Raw genomic sequence first — 16,042 nt, forward strand, 5'->3', positions numbered from 1 at the left:
GTAGGGGAGCGCTCCGCGCGCCAGCGGCGCGTGGCCGGGCCGGGCGCGGGGCGCGATCCCGCGTGGGCCCGCCGCGGCTCTCCGGGGATGCCGCGGGGCCGCCGCCGCCGCCGCCGCGTCCTGGGAGCCAGGCCGGCCAAGCGGCCCTTCGCGGGGCAGGAGCCTCGTTTCGGAGCGGGCGCCTCTCGCCGACCCGGTTCCGCCCGCGGATCCGCTCTTCGGGCCGCGCGATGCCCCGGACCGCAAGTGGAGCCCGGCCGAGGGACTAGAATAGCTTCGCTTTGGCCAGCCTGGGCCCTGAGTAAGGCGGGGCCCGGATTCGGTCGGCTTCTGTCGATGCGCAGGAGGAGGCTGTGGATTTGCCCGACCCTCTTTTGGCGGAGGGAGGGATGGCAGGGCCAGCTGCGGGATGCAGGACAGGGCTGGGGGCTGCTGCAGAAGCCTCCATCCCCGCCTCCCCGTCCCCAGCAAGAAAAAGGAAATCCGCCGGCTTGCCAGAAGCCTGGAGACATCCACGGACCCGGATTCCGCCCCTGCACTGTGTGCGGGAAGGTTGGAGACCAGACAGGCTGGCCACACACACAGGCTGGGGTGCTCCGCAGTTGCGCTTGGGGAGCAGGACTAGGAAGCAGTTGCAGAGATCGTGAGGGGGAAGATTTGCACCGGGGCCTTTCATTTTCCCCACATCTCAAAGGGGGTTTGTCCACCATCCTCCCCATGCGGGCGCTGCGTAGAGACTCCTCTTAGCTAACCGAGTCTGCTGATTCTGACATGGACTTATTGCCCCGGATGTAAACTTTTTTTGTCTTCCTAAAGCCGCGCACCACAGAGCAATTGGGAGAGAGATTACTGTATTATTCAGTTCGGTCATTTTAATGCTATCGCCCACTTAGAACATTATGGACGGATATAGTAGAAGTGTGTCTCATAAATAAATACATTACTAGAACGGATTTTCTTAAAATCAAAGAATATTTTTCCCCGAGGCCTCCTGAAGTGATGGAAGAGACTAAGAACTTGCAACGCCCTTGTGAGGAACGGTGGTGTGACTGGGGCTGTTTAACTGTGGGCAGAATGATGGAGGGGGCGTCTTTCTCCCTTTCTCATGACGCCTGAATATGAGAAACAATGGAATTTGCTACGCCAAGATGCAATGCTGGCCAGCTGTTGGACAGCTTTAAGGGGGGCTTGATGGAGGAGAGGATTAGCAATGGCCGCCAGTCCAATAGCTGTATGGCTGCCCCTGTCAGGCACTGTGCCTGCATTTGCCAGTTGCTGGGCACCCAACCTGGAGGGTGCCCAGTGGATGTCTGGGTGGCCACCCTGAGAACAGAATGCTACACTTTCTGCCCAGGACAGTGTTTGTTCCATTCCTAATCACAAAGGGCTGAAGCAGATCCCCTATGAAACGAAAGGCTTCTCCATACAGCACATGCTGGACCTTCCTACCACAAGATGTGGTGATGGTCACCAACTAAGCCTGCAACCCTCTGTGCCCTTGCCTGGGAGTTCTTTCTATTGAACTCAGAGGGCTTTAAAACTGTTGGGTTACAAAGTCACGGAGAATTGGGCAATCCATGGCTATTAGTTACAAAGGCTACCTCCAGCTTCATGGTTTCCTCACTGGGTGAGTGGAAAACAGCTGCAGGAGGGCCATTGGCCTCATATCTGGCTTGAGGGCTTCCCAGGGCATTTTGATGGCCTTTGGGATCCAGAGGCACTGTGTAAATTGGGAAATATAAGTAGTGGATATAACTGCCTGGAGATTCACTCTGCAGCACCTTGTTGTACAAGCTCAAAATTCCAATGTTTGTAAGTGCTCCAAGCTATGGCTATGCAGACCTCACAGCTCTCCTGGATTTCCAGACCATTTATGATTTAAATGTAGAGGCTGCATGCTGGCAGAGGTTCTACTAACTGCAAGCATTTCTGTCTTGCTTGAACTAAGTTTCCGTTGGGGAGTTAGCACTTGCTCTATTACCAGTAACAGCTTAGATGGTAGAACCTTGGATGTCTTCTCCCACAGGCTTAAGAAGAAATTTAAAAACCTGAACCACAATATTTATTTGTGAAATTTCTACACCACGCACTAGCCAATGCTCTCTGAATGGTTCAAAAAATTAAAGTTCAAAAATACAGCATGGTAAAATATAAAACTTGAGACGCCAGAATTGTTCAAGCAGAAAGTTCCGGCCCTTTCCACCTGGTATTTGCTGCAAACTGTCCTATGCCAGCGGTCCCCAACCTTTTTGGCACCAGGGAGTGGTTTTGTGGAAAACCATGTTTCCACGGGCAGGAGGGGAAAGTGAATTAATCCGTTCACAGACCCTAAACAATACGCATTTCGATAAACTTAAACAGCGAATACGGCCTCCTGAAACGAATTAAGTTCGAGGTTATATATGGGGGGGGTGCCCAAAAAATATGGCGAATGTTTAAACTTAAAACAAAATTACAGTAAAAGACACCCTGCCATCAGTCCCCCTCAAGCTGCGCCCGCGGGCGTCGTGCACACTCACCCGCCGCCCGCCAGTGTCCCGGGTGGCGCTGCCACGGCCGCCTCCATGCCCTGAATCGACTCCGGATAAATGGATTCCGCACAAGATGAACTGAGTCAAGCCATAGGGATTCGAGCGCAGGTGAGGCAATTCAAGATGAATGGATTCAAGGCAAGACGAGTCGATTCAAGATGAATGGATTCAAGGCAAGACGAGTCAATTCAGGACATCAAGGCCTGCAATATACTTTTGCCGACTTGGGTGCACAAGCGATGCCGTTCTCGCTGTGACCACATTTTTCCCCCTTCATTCAGTTTGAGTTCAGAGGCACTATTGCGGAGCGATCTTGTCTCGGCTCTCACCTCCAGACTCTGGATCGGTCGCAGTTGGAGCCCTGCTGAGCGGCCCGGTTACTATAGGCCATGGCCTGGTGCTGGTCGGTGGTTGGGGCTTGGGGACCCCCGTCCTGAACGATAGTGCCCCTTTGCACTTGCAGTCCTAGCCTGGACTCACTTTCCTCACTGCACTAGTTAATGTACTAATATTTAGCAGAAGGAATACCAAGTATCTCCTTTCCCGTTACCATTTACTGGTCCAGCTGCCTCCCTAGCTGGGTTTGGGTGAGAAACCTGTACAGCAAAGAAAGCTGCCCGGAAGAAAATTAATGCATTTTCTTCCACCCACCCAGCGTGGTGTTAGGGGAGAACTTTGTAAATACCCTGGACTGACAGAAAGTGGCGTCTACATAAGATCAAGCCAGAACTTACCCCAGAAGCAAAAACGGCAGAACCACAGCCTGACCTGCACTGGCTGTTTGAGAGTGCCCACAAAAGACTGTCAGAGGGCAGCCTGAGGGCATCTTGGGAGATACAAGAAGGGCGGCCATGTTGGGCCACAGCCCTCAAAGCCACTACCTCCTGGTGGAGACTGGGCACAGTCCTGGCCCAGCTTGGTCATTCCTCTGCTGCCGGCCTGGGTGGCCACAGTGCCCTGATTTATTTATTTAAAACTTTTATATGCCATCTCTTAAGCATGGCATCTCAGGACCATCTCAGGGTTCTGGAAAGGGTTGATGTGCCCTTGAGCAACATCTGGTTCTGTTTGAATTAAACATTTTCTGTGTCTTTCCAGGTCAAAGGACTCTCTGCCACCAGAGTGAGGACCTGAATATAGTAATCTTAGTAAACCCAGATGAGCAGAGCACTATCTCAGAGGTAAAGCACGTGGATGGGGAACTTGCTGGTCAAAGTTGCTGCACTCGCATGCAAGCAGAGCTCCTCCTGACCTTTGAGGAACTGGCTCCACACTAAATGTTCAGGAAGGGTGGCCTTCAGCAGAGCTGCTCCTAAAAACTGCAGCACAAACTTCCAAAAGCCAAGCCGTTTCCTGCTTTTCATCCATGCCTGTTACCTAATTCAGCTGCAGTGCGCAGCTTCTTCTAGCCAGGCAGGTGAGCATCTGAGAACTGCATCCACAGCCATGCCTGTTTCACTCCAGCCCTATTTTCCTGTTGGGGACTAAGGTGAGACAGGCATTTTATTGCACATTCACTAGATTGCCAAGCACAAGTATGTTTAGGCAAGAAGCTAAGCTGCTTCTCAGTGGCTGCATCTTGCCAGACCCAAGGGCTGGCTTCGCCAAAATGGGAACAGCTAGTATCTTGAAAATCCGAAACTAAAAATGTTTTAATAAATAAATAAATAAATAAATAAATAAATTCCATCTCCCATATGAACAGGTTCGTTCCTTGGTATGCGACCCTTCTGCCCACAAGCTGTTGGTCCTGTGTGGGCAGAGCTCTGACCAAGAAGGAGATTTGATCTTGCAGACTGGGACCTTCAACTTCCAGAAATTTGCAAAAATAGTTGCAGATCCAGAGGTAAGCCTGATAGGTGGGTGACCTAGGACTGGTGTGCCCAGTGCTCAGACTGGCTTTGGAGGCCTTCTGCCCTTTCTGGCCCTACCTCGTGTCTGCGTCTCTGTGTTACACTGGGGTCTCATTTGCTGCTGCCCCTGTGAAACCACCAGCATATCCAGTGCTGGGACCAAGGCTGCCTTAAATGAGGCCAGTGGCTGGCACATGCCACAAAGATCCACAGAACTTCAGGATGTGTCAGAACTCTGTAAACCTGGTTTCTGGCAGCTTGCAAGATCAGGACGCAGTCCACTTTCTTTGAGGCCTCCTTTGAGATGATCAATAGGAATATTACCTGAATGTGCTTATTTGCCCATCTAATGTACATGTCTATCCACAAAACAGTGTCTTGGCCACCCAGGTATGTTTTCTTTTTCATCCTGCGACCAAAAACGAACACAGGCATCTTGCTGAAAATAGATTAACTAGCACGTTTCCAGTTCTAAATAGAACTTGAATTTGTTTAGACTTCAGCAAAAAGATGCCTTGCCAAGATCACCTGATGCCTGACGATGAGCTGCTCTTAACTCTTGCAGGTTGCCCAGCTTCTCAGCAACGCTGACCCAGGTTCCAAGACTTCCTTCACAGTGTCGTGCTCAGGAGAGGGAGACTGGGGTAACCTGGGACACCCCCAGTTCCAGAATCTTCTCAATCTGCGAGTGAACCCTGACCCGATCCTACCAGAAATGGATGGAGTCTCCGAATTTGCTGAGTACGTCTCCGAGACGGTGGATGTTCCATCACCCTTTGATCTCCTGGAGCCCCCAACTTCTGGGGGCTTTCTAAAGCTCTCCAAGCCCTGTTGCTACATATTCCCTGGAGGGAGGGGCGATTCAGCTCTTTTTGCTGTCAATGGTTTCAACATCCTGGTGGATGGAGGCTCTGAGAGGAAATCATGTTTCTGGAAACTGGTCCGCCACCTGGACAGGATTGACTCAGTTCTGCTGACCCACATTGGGGCCGACAACCTTCCAGGCATTAATGGGCTCCTCCAGAGAAAGATTGCGGAGCAGGAAGAGGAGCAGTCACAGGGCTCCACCAGTTACAGTGACTGGATGAAGAATCTCATCTCCCCTGAGCTTGGAGTTGTTTTCTTCAATGTTCCTGAGAAGCTCAGAACGCCAGAGTCCTCCATGAAGGTCAAGAGAAGCATTGAAGAGGCAAGCCTGACACTGCAGTACCTCAGCAGGTTGGGCGTGAAGCCAGAGCCGCTCTACAGAGTTGTCAGCAATACCATTGAGCCCATCACCTTGTTCCACAAAATGGGTGTGGGGAAGTTAGACATGTACATCTTGAACCCCGTGAAGGAAAGCAAGGAGATGCAGTTTCTCATGCAGAAGTGGGCTGGGAACAGCAAAGCCAAGACAGGCATTATCCTAGCCAGCGGGAAAGAAGGGGAGATTTCTGTCCCCTACTTGACATCCATCACAGCCTTGGTTGTGTGGCTCCCAGCTAGTCCCACAGAAAAAATAGTACGTGTTTTGTTTCCAGGAAATGCTCCACAAAATAAAATTTTGGAAGGCCTCGAGAAGCTAAAGCATCTGGATTTTCTGAGGTATCCCATAGCTACACAGAAGGAACTGGCTTCTGGAATGTCCTCACCTGCCCTGAAGCAGAGCAGGATTAAACATCGGACCGACAGCAAAGAGAGTCTCAAGTCCTCCGCCAAGCCGCCTGTGACCAAGGCAGCTGCTGAGGAAACAAAAGCCGAGACGCTAAAAGAGGCAAAAACTGAGAAAAAGGTAAAAGAACCCTCTGAAAAGCTCCCTGAGAAGCCTGCTAAAACAGAAAAGCTGAAAATGGATTCTAGTGACACCCTTAAAGCGGAGAAAAGAAAACTTGCCAAAGACAAAGTTGGCAAGAAACATCTCAAGGAGAAAGTTTCCAAACTGGAGGAGAAGAGAGACAAAGAGAAGAAAGACAGTAAGAAAGAAAGGAAGGAATTTAAGAAGGATGATGGAAAGAAAGAAGAGAAAAAAAAGGAAGCCAAACCAGAGTTGAAAAAAATGTCCAAGTCCGACTTAAAGCCTTTCACTCCTGAAGTGAGGAAGACCTTATATAAGGCAAAGGTTCCTGGCAGAGTAAAAACTGAGAAATTCTGCAACAAAGCCGAGAAGGACATTCCTGCAGAACAAAAGCCAGTACTTGTGTCAACAAAACCTTGCCCACCTCAGGAACCAGGAGACCTGGTTGAGCAGCTTGTTTTGTCATCGCCAGAAGACTTGACCAAGGACTTTGAGGAACTGCGGTCTGAAGAGCCAGCGAAGCCTCAGGGTGTGCTCACTACAGTCAAGAGAGAAGCTGACTTCAAGCAGTCAAGAGAACAAGGCCCTTGTGAAGTGGCTACTCAGAAGGATGGCCTGAGGGCAGAAGAAATCAGCCCCCAGATGCCTCCTTCCCTAGCTGCACCAGAAGAGGAAATAACCTCACCTAGAAGAGGAGCCGAAGAAGCAAGGAAAACGCCTGGGAGCCCTGACAAGGGAGCAGCCCTGGAGGAACCTCTTGAGAGAAGAGAATGTGATGAGAACTTTGCAAAAAGGGTAACAGCAGGAGAGGAGCGAGATCAGATGCTGGCACCCAGTGATTCCCCAGGCCAGTTACCTCAGGAGGAAGAAGAAATTACTGCGTCCAAGTGGAAGACTGCAGAGGCAAGAGAAGATAGACAAACTCAGCAGGGGGAGGATGTGATAGAGAAGGCAGAGCTGGAAGGGGCCGAAGAGCACTGTGAGAAGGAAAAAGATGAAGAGGTGGCGAGGAGAGATTTTGCTCAGCAAGAAGGCCCAACCTTGCCCTCTGAGGAACAAAGGAAAGTGCTGAAGGATGAACGGGCAAACCGAAGTAAAGTACCCGGAAGGCCAGCAATGATGGAGGAGGAGGAGGAATCCTGTCTCGGCACTGCTCCTGTCCCACCAGGAGAACATGTTTCCTACATCCAGGATGAAACCATCCCTGGCTACTCAGAGACGGAGCAGACCATCTCTGATGAGGAGATTCATGATGAGCAGGAGGAGCGGGTGCTGCATCTCAAGCCGGACGTTGGCTCCTTTGAAGTTGCTGTCCCAATCCAGAGAGGCTCCTTTGAAGCCATCCACGGCTTGGCAGCTACTGCCACTGAAGCTGCCAAAGCCTTTGCTGGCCAAGAACCTGAAATCCTCACCTATCCCACAAACATTGTGGCTGCCCCCTTGGCAGAGGAGGAGCACATCTCCTCGGCCACGTCCATCACAGAGTGCGACAAGCTCTCTTCCTTCGCCACATCCGTTGCAGAAGACCAGTCCATTGCCTCGATAACAGCTCCACAGACAGAGGAGACCGGAAAAAGCTCTTTGCTGCTGGATACTGTCAATAGCATACCTTCCTCTCGAACTGAGGCCACCCAAGGCCTGGACTACATTCCCTCAGCTGGCACCATCTCTCCCACATCTTCACTAGAGGAGGACAAGGGCTTTAAGTCGCCACCTCCAGAAGACTTCCATACACAATCTGAAAGTGAGAGAAAATTGGAAGCCAGCAAAAGGGGATTGCAACAGGAGGAGGAGGAGGAGGAGGTGGAGGAGGAGGAGGAGACCCCCAACGTTGAGAGGCCTTGGAGAGCCGAGGGACAGTATGATGCCCCAGTGTTTTCTCAGCAAACCCCGCTCAGAGGTGGCTTAACTGAAGGGACCTTGGAAGGTGCTCAGGAAGACGTGTTGCTGCTGGACCAAGGAGGGGCCCCGTTACTACAAGTAGAGGCAGGCACTGTGGAGTCGGAGGAGCGATGCCTGAGCCCTGATGACAGCACAGTCAAGATGGCATCCCCCACTCAGTCAGGCCCCACCAGTGCTGGACACACACCATTTCACCAGTCTCCCGTGGAGGAGAAGTTGGACACAGTAGAGACAGAACTGTTTGAAAAGGCAGCAGAAGCTCCCACAAAGTGGGATGAAGGGGACCGCACTGGCAGCACTTTGGAAGGCGAGGGCATTCCTGCCAAGCAACAGGCCTCGGCTCTTCTTCAGGACAAGCCTGGCTCAGGCAGCACTTCCTCCCAGCTAGCTGAGTTGATACACTCCCAGACTGGCCATCGGACTCTGCCCCTTGAAAAAGAGGAGCTGGCAATAAGCTTCTACCACAAGCAAGAAACCTTTGACATCTCTGATCTGTATCCTCCCACCAAAGATGCACCTCTGGAGCCCAGAGAGAGCTCTCTGTCTAAGGGAGCCAACACCAACGAGGAAGTATCTCCCAAAAGTGTACAGTGCTGTGGGGACGAGCTGTTGACTCCTGCAGAAATCCCTCCTCCAAATGGGTGGGAGGAATTTGCAGACAGACCTGAAAATGAACATCCTTTGCAGACATCCATGAAAAATATTACAGAGGAAGGAAAACCATTCCCTTTTACTGAAGAAATCCCTGTGGAGGCAAAATCTTCATCTGATTCCATCCAAGAGGTATCACAAGAAGATGGGACATCATGGCATTTCACAGACTACAACTTGGATCAAGCAAAGTCTTTGATCAAACATGTTTCTCCAGAAAGTAGCAAAACTTATGTGAGCCTTGGTGAAGAAGCCCCTTCACACTTGTTCACAGAACAGATTTCTCAAGAAGACACTGAACATCTATTTACAGAAAAGTTCCCTGCTAAAATGCCCTCACCAGACACATTCACCAAAGAATTCTCTCCTGAAGTGAGACACCAAACTGATACAGAGCAGAGCTTAGCTAAAGGTGAAGAATCAAAAGCTTCTGTCCAAGAGGACGTCCCCAATTCCCTTTCCTTCCCTGTGCAAAGACCCTTTCAAGACAGCCACGCCACGCCTTCTGCAGATCCTTTTCTAGAAAATGCCGTGTCCTTTTCCCCAAGTGAAGAAAAGCCTATCAAAGACATGTCTCCAAGACACTCCTCCAGAGAAATCTCTCCAGAGGTGATGTCCTCAAGCTTCACAGAAGCAAGCCCAACTCTAGACAGGGAAACCTTGGCAGTTTCTTCTGGAGAGATGATGGGGCCTTGTTCATTCCTGGAAGAAAGCCAAGACACAGAAGATGAGCAGTCTCCAGAAATGGAGGACTTTTATCTGAAAGATGCAAACCACGAGAAGAAAGTGTGGTTTCCAGAGGAGATGAAGGACGGGCAAGGCGAAGAACAGCGGCCAAAGTATGAGAAAGAAAGGGGGGAATGCACCTTTTTGGATGATGACTTTGGGAGAGATGAAATCAAGACTCCACTTTCTGCAGTCGAAGAGGGAGGGATTCCCTACTCTGTGGAGCACGAACTGGCAGAGAAAGACATTTGGGAAGAAATGATCACTCGGAAGCAAGAAACTTCTCCCAAGAATGGCTTTCCACATATGGGCGATGAGCCCGTAGCTCAGCAGATGACAGAGGAGCCTTCTGCTCAACTGGAGACAAATGCTAAGCAAAGTGTGCTTGACGCAAAGGAATCTGAAACACCTGACTTTGTGATTCTGCCCTCCCCGGGGCATGAGAGTGAGCCAACGTCCAGCCTGCAATGGGCCACTCTATCGCACCCACAGCGGGCCTTGGTGTCCACTGTGATGGACAGCAGGGAAGAAGTTCCACAGCAGATTGCCACCGAGCGATGCTCTGACGCCATGGGTGGAGCGGTGGGCGCCTCTCCACCACCTCCTGCTTTGGAAGTGGAGCAAGCAGAGCAGGCGAAGCCTTCTGCAGCGGACCAGAGCATGGACAAATTCCCTCCAGGAATTGTAGAGAAGGGGTCAGAGGCTGATGTTCTGCACAAAGGACAGGTGGACCACAAAGAGAGGCCAGATAGGAAGCAAGATACTGAGGAGAGCTCTTATGATCGCTTTGGGGAAAGTCACGCACAGAAGATGGTGAGTGCAGCTCCTCTGAGCACAGCTGGAGAGCCAGAGGAAAAGCCACAGTCCCCTCCATGGCAAGACCTCGGAGGAAGCAGAGCCTCTGCGAGCTCTTCACAGGGCACGATCCCTCTGGGGCCTCTGGAGTGGCGCCTGCAGCCCAGCACTATGGGCCCATCCCATCCTTTTGAGCTTTGCGAATCCATGGAGGATGCCGAGGAGAGAAGGAAGGGGGAGAGAGAGCCAACCCCCTTTCCTCATGAGAAGACGTTTCAGTATGCAGACGTCTGTGGGGAGGACGTGACAGCTGGCATCGGCTACTTCGGCAAGGATGCCATGCTCAAGGAAGGGAAAGCACCCAGGTCCCAGAAAGGCCCTCTGTACCCGATCTCCTCCAAGGAAGAGGAGTCGTGCCGATACACCTCTACTGAGAAAGAGCTCTCATCTCCTGCCTCCCCCAAAGATAGGGCAGAGGCCTTTTTTCAGTATGCAGAAGATCATGAGCATGGCCATCCCGCCACAGAGAAGCGCAGCGACCCCTGTGGCTTGATCTCCGGGTACATGCGGCATGAGGACAACCTTGCAAGCTCACCAGGCTTTCTTCCAGAATGTCTGCTGAGCCCTCAGCCTGCATCCCCTCTGGGAGACAAAGGTTCCTCCTGTCCCACCAATGATACCTTAAAGCAGGAAGAAACGGCTGTCTGTAGGGGAGATGTGCCTGAGTCAGGTGCAAATGTCAGCCCAGAGCCGAGGTCTCCTTTTGCAAAGCACTTCCAGTCCAAGGACGTTCATCATGAGAAAGCCAGAAAAGGAGAAGAGAGCGCCAGTGACTCAGAGTTGGAGAAAGGGGCCAAAGAAGAGTCAGAAAAAGAGTTTCAGTATCCAGGGCTTTCCTCAGCTCTGAAGCCCTCCAGCGTGAAGGAGCCTTATGTAGACATTTCCGGACAGGAGAAGGACTGTGTTGCAGCACCGTGGCAAGAAGCCCACAGTGCGTCGTTGAGAGAAGAAACTCCAGCAGAGAGCGCAGCCCTGAAGGAGGAAGACGTCACCTCTGGCAGCCTCATGGATTCAGGTAGACGAAGTCCGGCCCCAGTCTCGACTGCAGCTGTCTCTGCAGACACTGCAGCAGGCCTGTGCACCAAGGAGGAAGAGGAGGCCTTGCGTGGAAAAGAAGCCAGAGATGCTGACGCGAAAAGGACCTGCTTCCCCACAGCCATTAAAGAGAAGGAGCATCCAAAGGGCTCCGCTATTCTGCCCAAAGGCCTGGACTGCTGCTCTTCTGGCTTTGAACTCTCTTCGCTAGGAAAGCACGAGCCGTCCATTCTGCTCAGACATGAAGCCCATTCCTCATCCCAGCTGTGGGACAGAGCTCACCCTCCAACCATACCTGCTCATAGCTCCTCGGAAAAGAGGGATGCGTGTTTGGAAGTGTCGAGAAAGGTCCCACCGCCAGATCCGAATGAAAGAGAGATCCGTGGGGCTCCCCCGGAGGAAAAGCCAGGCAGGGCATCATTGCCCCCTCCTGCAGAGGCTGAGAAAACGTCCCCGGAGGCTTCCCCTCTAGCGAGTCAGGCCTCAAGGGAGAGCGCCTCTCCCAGCGTCCTGCCAGGAGCAGCTGCCCTGGAGCTGGAGCCCTGGCGCCTGCAGGGTGTCTCTGCATTGCTTCCGGAAGGTTCCACACAGGCATTGGCCAGGGAACCGGGCAAGGTTGCCTCTCCCAGCACAGCGAGTGGGAGCCCCCCGCACACACCGTCCACGACCCCCCAGCCCCTGGGATGGGGGTGCACAGTGAGCTGCGCGGTGTCACAGCTGCCGAGCCCTGGAATGTGGCCAGCAGACGCATCCCTCCCAGGCATCCCGGCACCTTCTCCCTGGCATCAGCAGGCCTTTGCCACCGCCAATGGCCCCACAGAGGTGAACACTGGCCAGCCTGCTTTCCAGGGTGTGCTGCACAGCACAGAGGAAGCAAGGGGGAGGACTGACGAGGAGGAGAGCTGCAAAAGGCGAAGCCCCCCCTCTTCCCTCCTAACTCCCCCACCCTTTTCCCCAGACACTCAGCAGGGCAGCCAAGCAGAGGACCGCGGGGATGTCTCCCTTGCGTTGGACTCGTGCTTGGGAGCTACCTCAGAATATGGGCAGAAGTTCTCCTCTGAGTATAAACAGAGGAGGGGTGAATTATCCCCTTCGTTCATCAACCCAAGTCCTCACGATTCATCGGCAGAAGACAGTGAATTCTCACAGGCCGAAGATCATCCTTCAGTGAAGGGGAAGCCTCATTCTGTTCCCGCTGGCCACAGACAAGCCCCCACCATGGTGGAAGAAACGCCTCCCACCTCGGCAAGCGACTCTGGAACCTCTCAGTCGGACTCGGACGTTCCTCCAGAGACAGAGGATTGCCCCTCCATCACAGCGGATGCCGCCATGGACTCGGATGAAGACGCCGATTTCCTCCCAGTGGACAAGGCTGTGGGCAGCTCACACCACAGCAGCAGCAGCAGCAGCAGCACGAGGCCTGGCCACGACCCACAGCCCGCTTCCCAGGTGGACCCCCATCCCCACCCTCCACACCCAGACGTCTGCATGACGGACCCTGAGATGCTGCTGAATGAGCAGAACATGACTAGGCCAGAAAAGCTGACCAAGAAGGACCTGAAGGAGAAAACCAAAGGCGTGAGGAAGTCACAGGGCAAGCCGAAGGCCCTTTCCCCGGCTCGGAAGCCAGAGAAATGGTCACCCAGCCCCATGAAGCCACTATCAGACCGGTCTGCGAAGCCGTCCTTGGCAAGGAAAGAGAGACTGCCCAAGCCCCACGTGGAAGAGAAGGATGAGGGCTCCCGAGGTGGCCATGCCAACCCAGCCAAGGGCCTCACCAGTGGCCCCAAAGCAAGTTCAGGTAAGCCAGTTCTGGGAGGATCGTGTGGCTGGGAGAGCCTCGGCAGAGGAATGGGCTCTGGGGCCCCCAGCACGAGCACGGGCTGACTCGGAAAGAGCCCCTTTCTCTTCCTGACATCTCGGCCCTCCCTTCAGTGCACCTGGAGGTGGAAACGCCCAGTGTGGACCAGGTATCCTCCGGCTGCAGCAGGATCCAGCAAGCCGGGGCGATGCCTATTTCCAATGCAAGGAATGCACAGCGCATCTCTCATGACAGGGCACACAGGACAGTGCTGGGACAGGGGCATTGTGGGAAAGGGAAAGGGCAGCCAGGTCCACCTGCTGGCTGCTGCTCGGTGCCCAGCAGTACCAATTTGCAGATGGGGGAGGTCCGTTGCTTCCGTATGGAATGTCTGGAGGGCTCCCTTTCATCCTCCAGCAGGTGGTCGCAAAGAGAACCAACAGCTCCCCAGCGGAACAGTCGATCCCTTGACAGGCGCCTCATTAGTCCGCCACCTACAGAACAGGAGCAGCCTCCCGGTCAAGTCCAGGGAGCGCCCCTCTCTGTGCGCTTGCGCGACTTCTCAGGGTGCAACCTACCCTGGGCCAGCTCCATGACGGCAGATGTTGAAATAAGGCAGCCGCATCCTTCCCCTGCACTCTGCACTCTGCACTCTTTCCAGGTGGAAAGAGAGGGACGCTCCCTGAACTTGATGGGGGCCTCCTTGAGCTGCCCCCTTTTCAGCCTAGCCAGCATGGGAGATAAGCTGCTAATGGGTCTGGGTGTGGGGGTCTGGGGTCTGCTTTCCGCCTGCAGCCCGCTGGGACGCCCCACCAAGGAGAGCCTGCCTAAACAAGCCCCTTGGAAAGAAATGCCTGTGGCAGACGGGGCACTGAACCGGAAGGGGATGCTGCAGCAACCCCTTCTGGCTGCCCCCATGGGGAACGTCCTTGGCAAAGCGAGGAGGAGGTTGAATGTTCCATTCCAACCGAAACGTTCTCCCCGCAGCTTCCGGCAACCCCAAAAGCAGCTCCTCGGGGCCTGTGGGGCTCCCCATCTACGTGGACCTGGCCTACGTCCCCAACCACTGCAGCGGGAAGAACACAGACCAGGAGTTCTTTAAGAGGGTGCGAGCATCGTACTACGTCGTGAGCGGGAACGACCCCAGCAGTGGGGAGCCCAGCCGGGTTGTTCTGGACGCCTTGCTGGAGGGAAAGGCCCAGTGGGGGGAGAACCTGCAGGTGAGTTGTGGGGACAGAGGGGTCCATCCTGGGGCTCCCCAGGAAGCAGTGGAGGCCCATGGAAAGTGGCTCCTCTTCCCAGAAAACACGAACTGAGCGTTGACTCAGCTTGTCCGTGCTGAAAGTTGGCCCAGTGGCGCTGCCACACAGGGCTGGTGGCCTCAGCCCCTGTCTCGCCCCAGTGCACATTCATTCCCACAGTCCAGTCCGTCCACCTCACTTCAGCCTGGAATAAGCCGAGCCCTGGCCAAGCCCACTAGCCACACGGCTTCGGGGCCCAAGCCATCCCGGAAGAGACAGCAAGTCAGCAGGGACAGCATTTCCAGCCTGCAGCCGCCGTGGCCAGAATTCACTCTAACCTGCCCCTCTGCTCAGTCTTGGCCCTCTCCATGCCCCCTGCCCAGCCCCGATGCTGTGCAGGTGCCCCCCCCCCCACAGGGCCAGAGCTGAGCCCACAGCCTGCCCTCACCTCCCGTCTCCCCAGGTAACGCTGATCCCGACGCACGACACGGAGGTGACCCGGGAGTGGTACCAGCAGACCCATGAGAAGCAGCAGGAACTGAGCATCATGGTCCTGGCCAGCAGCAGCACTGTGGTGATGCAGGACGAGTCCTTCCCCGCCTGCAAGATTGAATTCTGAGGGCCCTGTGGTAGCCAGCACTTACTCCTCATCGACTTCTCCACCTGTGCTCCGCACATGGAGACCCATCGCTCACAGCTCCGTTCCACTCCCCTACCTAAAGGTGACCTGAACTTGGAGGTGGCAGAGCCTGGCCTGCTTACAGCTCCAGCGTGCCGGGTTGCCCGGGATGTCTGGGGGCGTGCAGAGCGGAGGCTGTCCAGCTTGCCCATGTTTTCTTTACTGCATCCATCATCGCTGTAGGATAACTCGGATGCCTTGATTCTGCTTGCGCATATGCCCGCCCTCCCACCCGCCCTCCCACCCGCATCCGGGCAGGCCTGCCCGCCAGCCTCGCCTGACTCTGCCCTTGGGCGGCCTCTGGGGCAGCCAAGCTGTGCAGTGAGCTGAGACGCGGGACCAGGCATGTGGCGCAGGAAGCTGCTCCTCGGCCTCCGGAGGCATGAAGGAAGAGCTGGGCTGTGAGGGACCCAGAGATTGGCGGACTGACACCCAGCCTCTGAGCAGCTGTGCTGAAGAGGAGCCTTGCCCGCAGCACCCTGTAGGGGCCCGATCAGCATGGCCACCCGTTCCACCAGGAGCCCTGTGAGCCAACGGAGATGGGTGGGGGAGACACGGGATCGGGGAGGCGGTACCCCCAGGGAATGGGGACTGGGTTGCACTGGCTGGGAAACGCCTTTCACCTGCTGCCTGTGTGGACCGAGGGCCCAGGCCCCGCAGGGCTTTGTTCTGTGGCCCTCCCCCTCCCTGCCCCCCTCCGCTGCCCGTGATGCACAACCCTTGAGGGGAACCCTTGCGGGAACAGCAGCGAGGGCCATTTGCTCTTGCGACGCCCACACGCCCCTGCCGGGCCAGCCGTGCCTGCGCCTCAGTCAGAGGCGAGCACACCCTGGAGGCGATGAACGAGCAGGACGGGCTCTGCAAAGGCCTCCCCTGGCCGGGGGCGTGGGAAGCTCATCCCCCCACCCGCTGGCCAGCCGCTCAGCCGGCTGCGGGTGGCTTGGCGGAATGCCATAGGAACTGGGCTACTCTTCTGCCCATTGCCTGGTTTATG

The 16,042-nt window shown here is 54.6% G+C and overlaps 1 protein-coding gene across 1 annotated transcript; it reads left to right on the forward strand.

The window, feature by feature from the left end:
- Positions 1-5,099: 5,099 nt before the first annotated feature.
- Positions 5,100-14,988, forward strand: MAP1A (microtubule associated protein 1A). The gene is made up of 3 exons (XM_044444863.1): positions 5,100-13,128; positions 14,116-14,348; positions 14,833-14,988. The coding sequence occupies exons 1-3, from the start codon at positions 5,100-5,102 to the stop codon at positions 14,986-14,988; spliced, it is 8,418 nt and encodes a 2,805-aa protein (XP_044300798.1).
- Positions 14,989-16,042: the final 1,054 nt, after the last annotated feature.

This window comes from Varanus komodoensis, unplaced genomic scaffold (assembly GCF_004798865.1).
Source record: "Varanus komodoensis strain SLA01 unplaced genomic scaffold, ASM479886v1 scaffold46_1, whole genome shotgun sequence".
Classification (NCBI taxonomy): domain Eukaryota; kingdom Metazoa; phylum Chordata; class Lepidosauria; order Squamata; family Varanidae; genus Varanus; species Varanus komodoensis.

Bases quoted from the DNA above. Each gene is read 5' to 3' on its own strand.
- MAP1A (XM_044444863.1), top strand. From the start codon at position 5,100: ATGGATGGAGTCTCCGAATTTGCTGAGTACGTCTCCGAGACGGTGGAT. The intron at 13,129-14,115 runs GTAAGCCAGTTC...TTCTCCCCGCAG, and splicing joins TGGCCCCAAAGCAAGTTCAG to CTTCCGGCAACCCCAAAAGC. The intron at 14,349-14,832 runs GTGAGTTGTGGG...CCGTCTCCCCAG, and splicing joins AGTGGGGGGAGAACCTGCAG to GTAACGCTGATCCCGACGCA.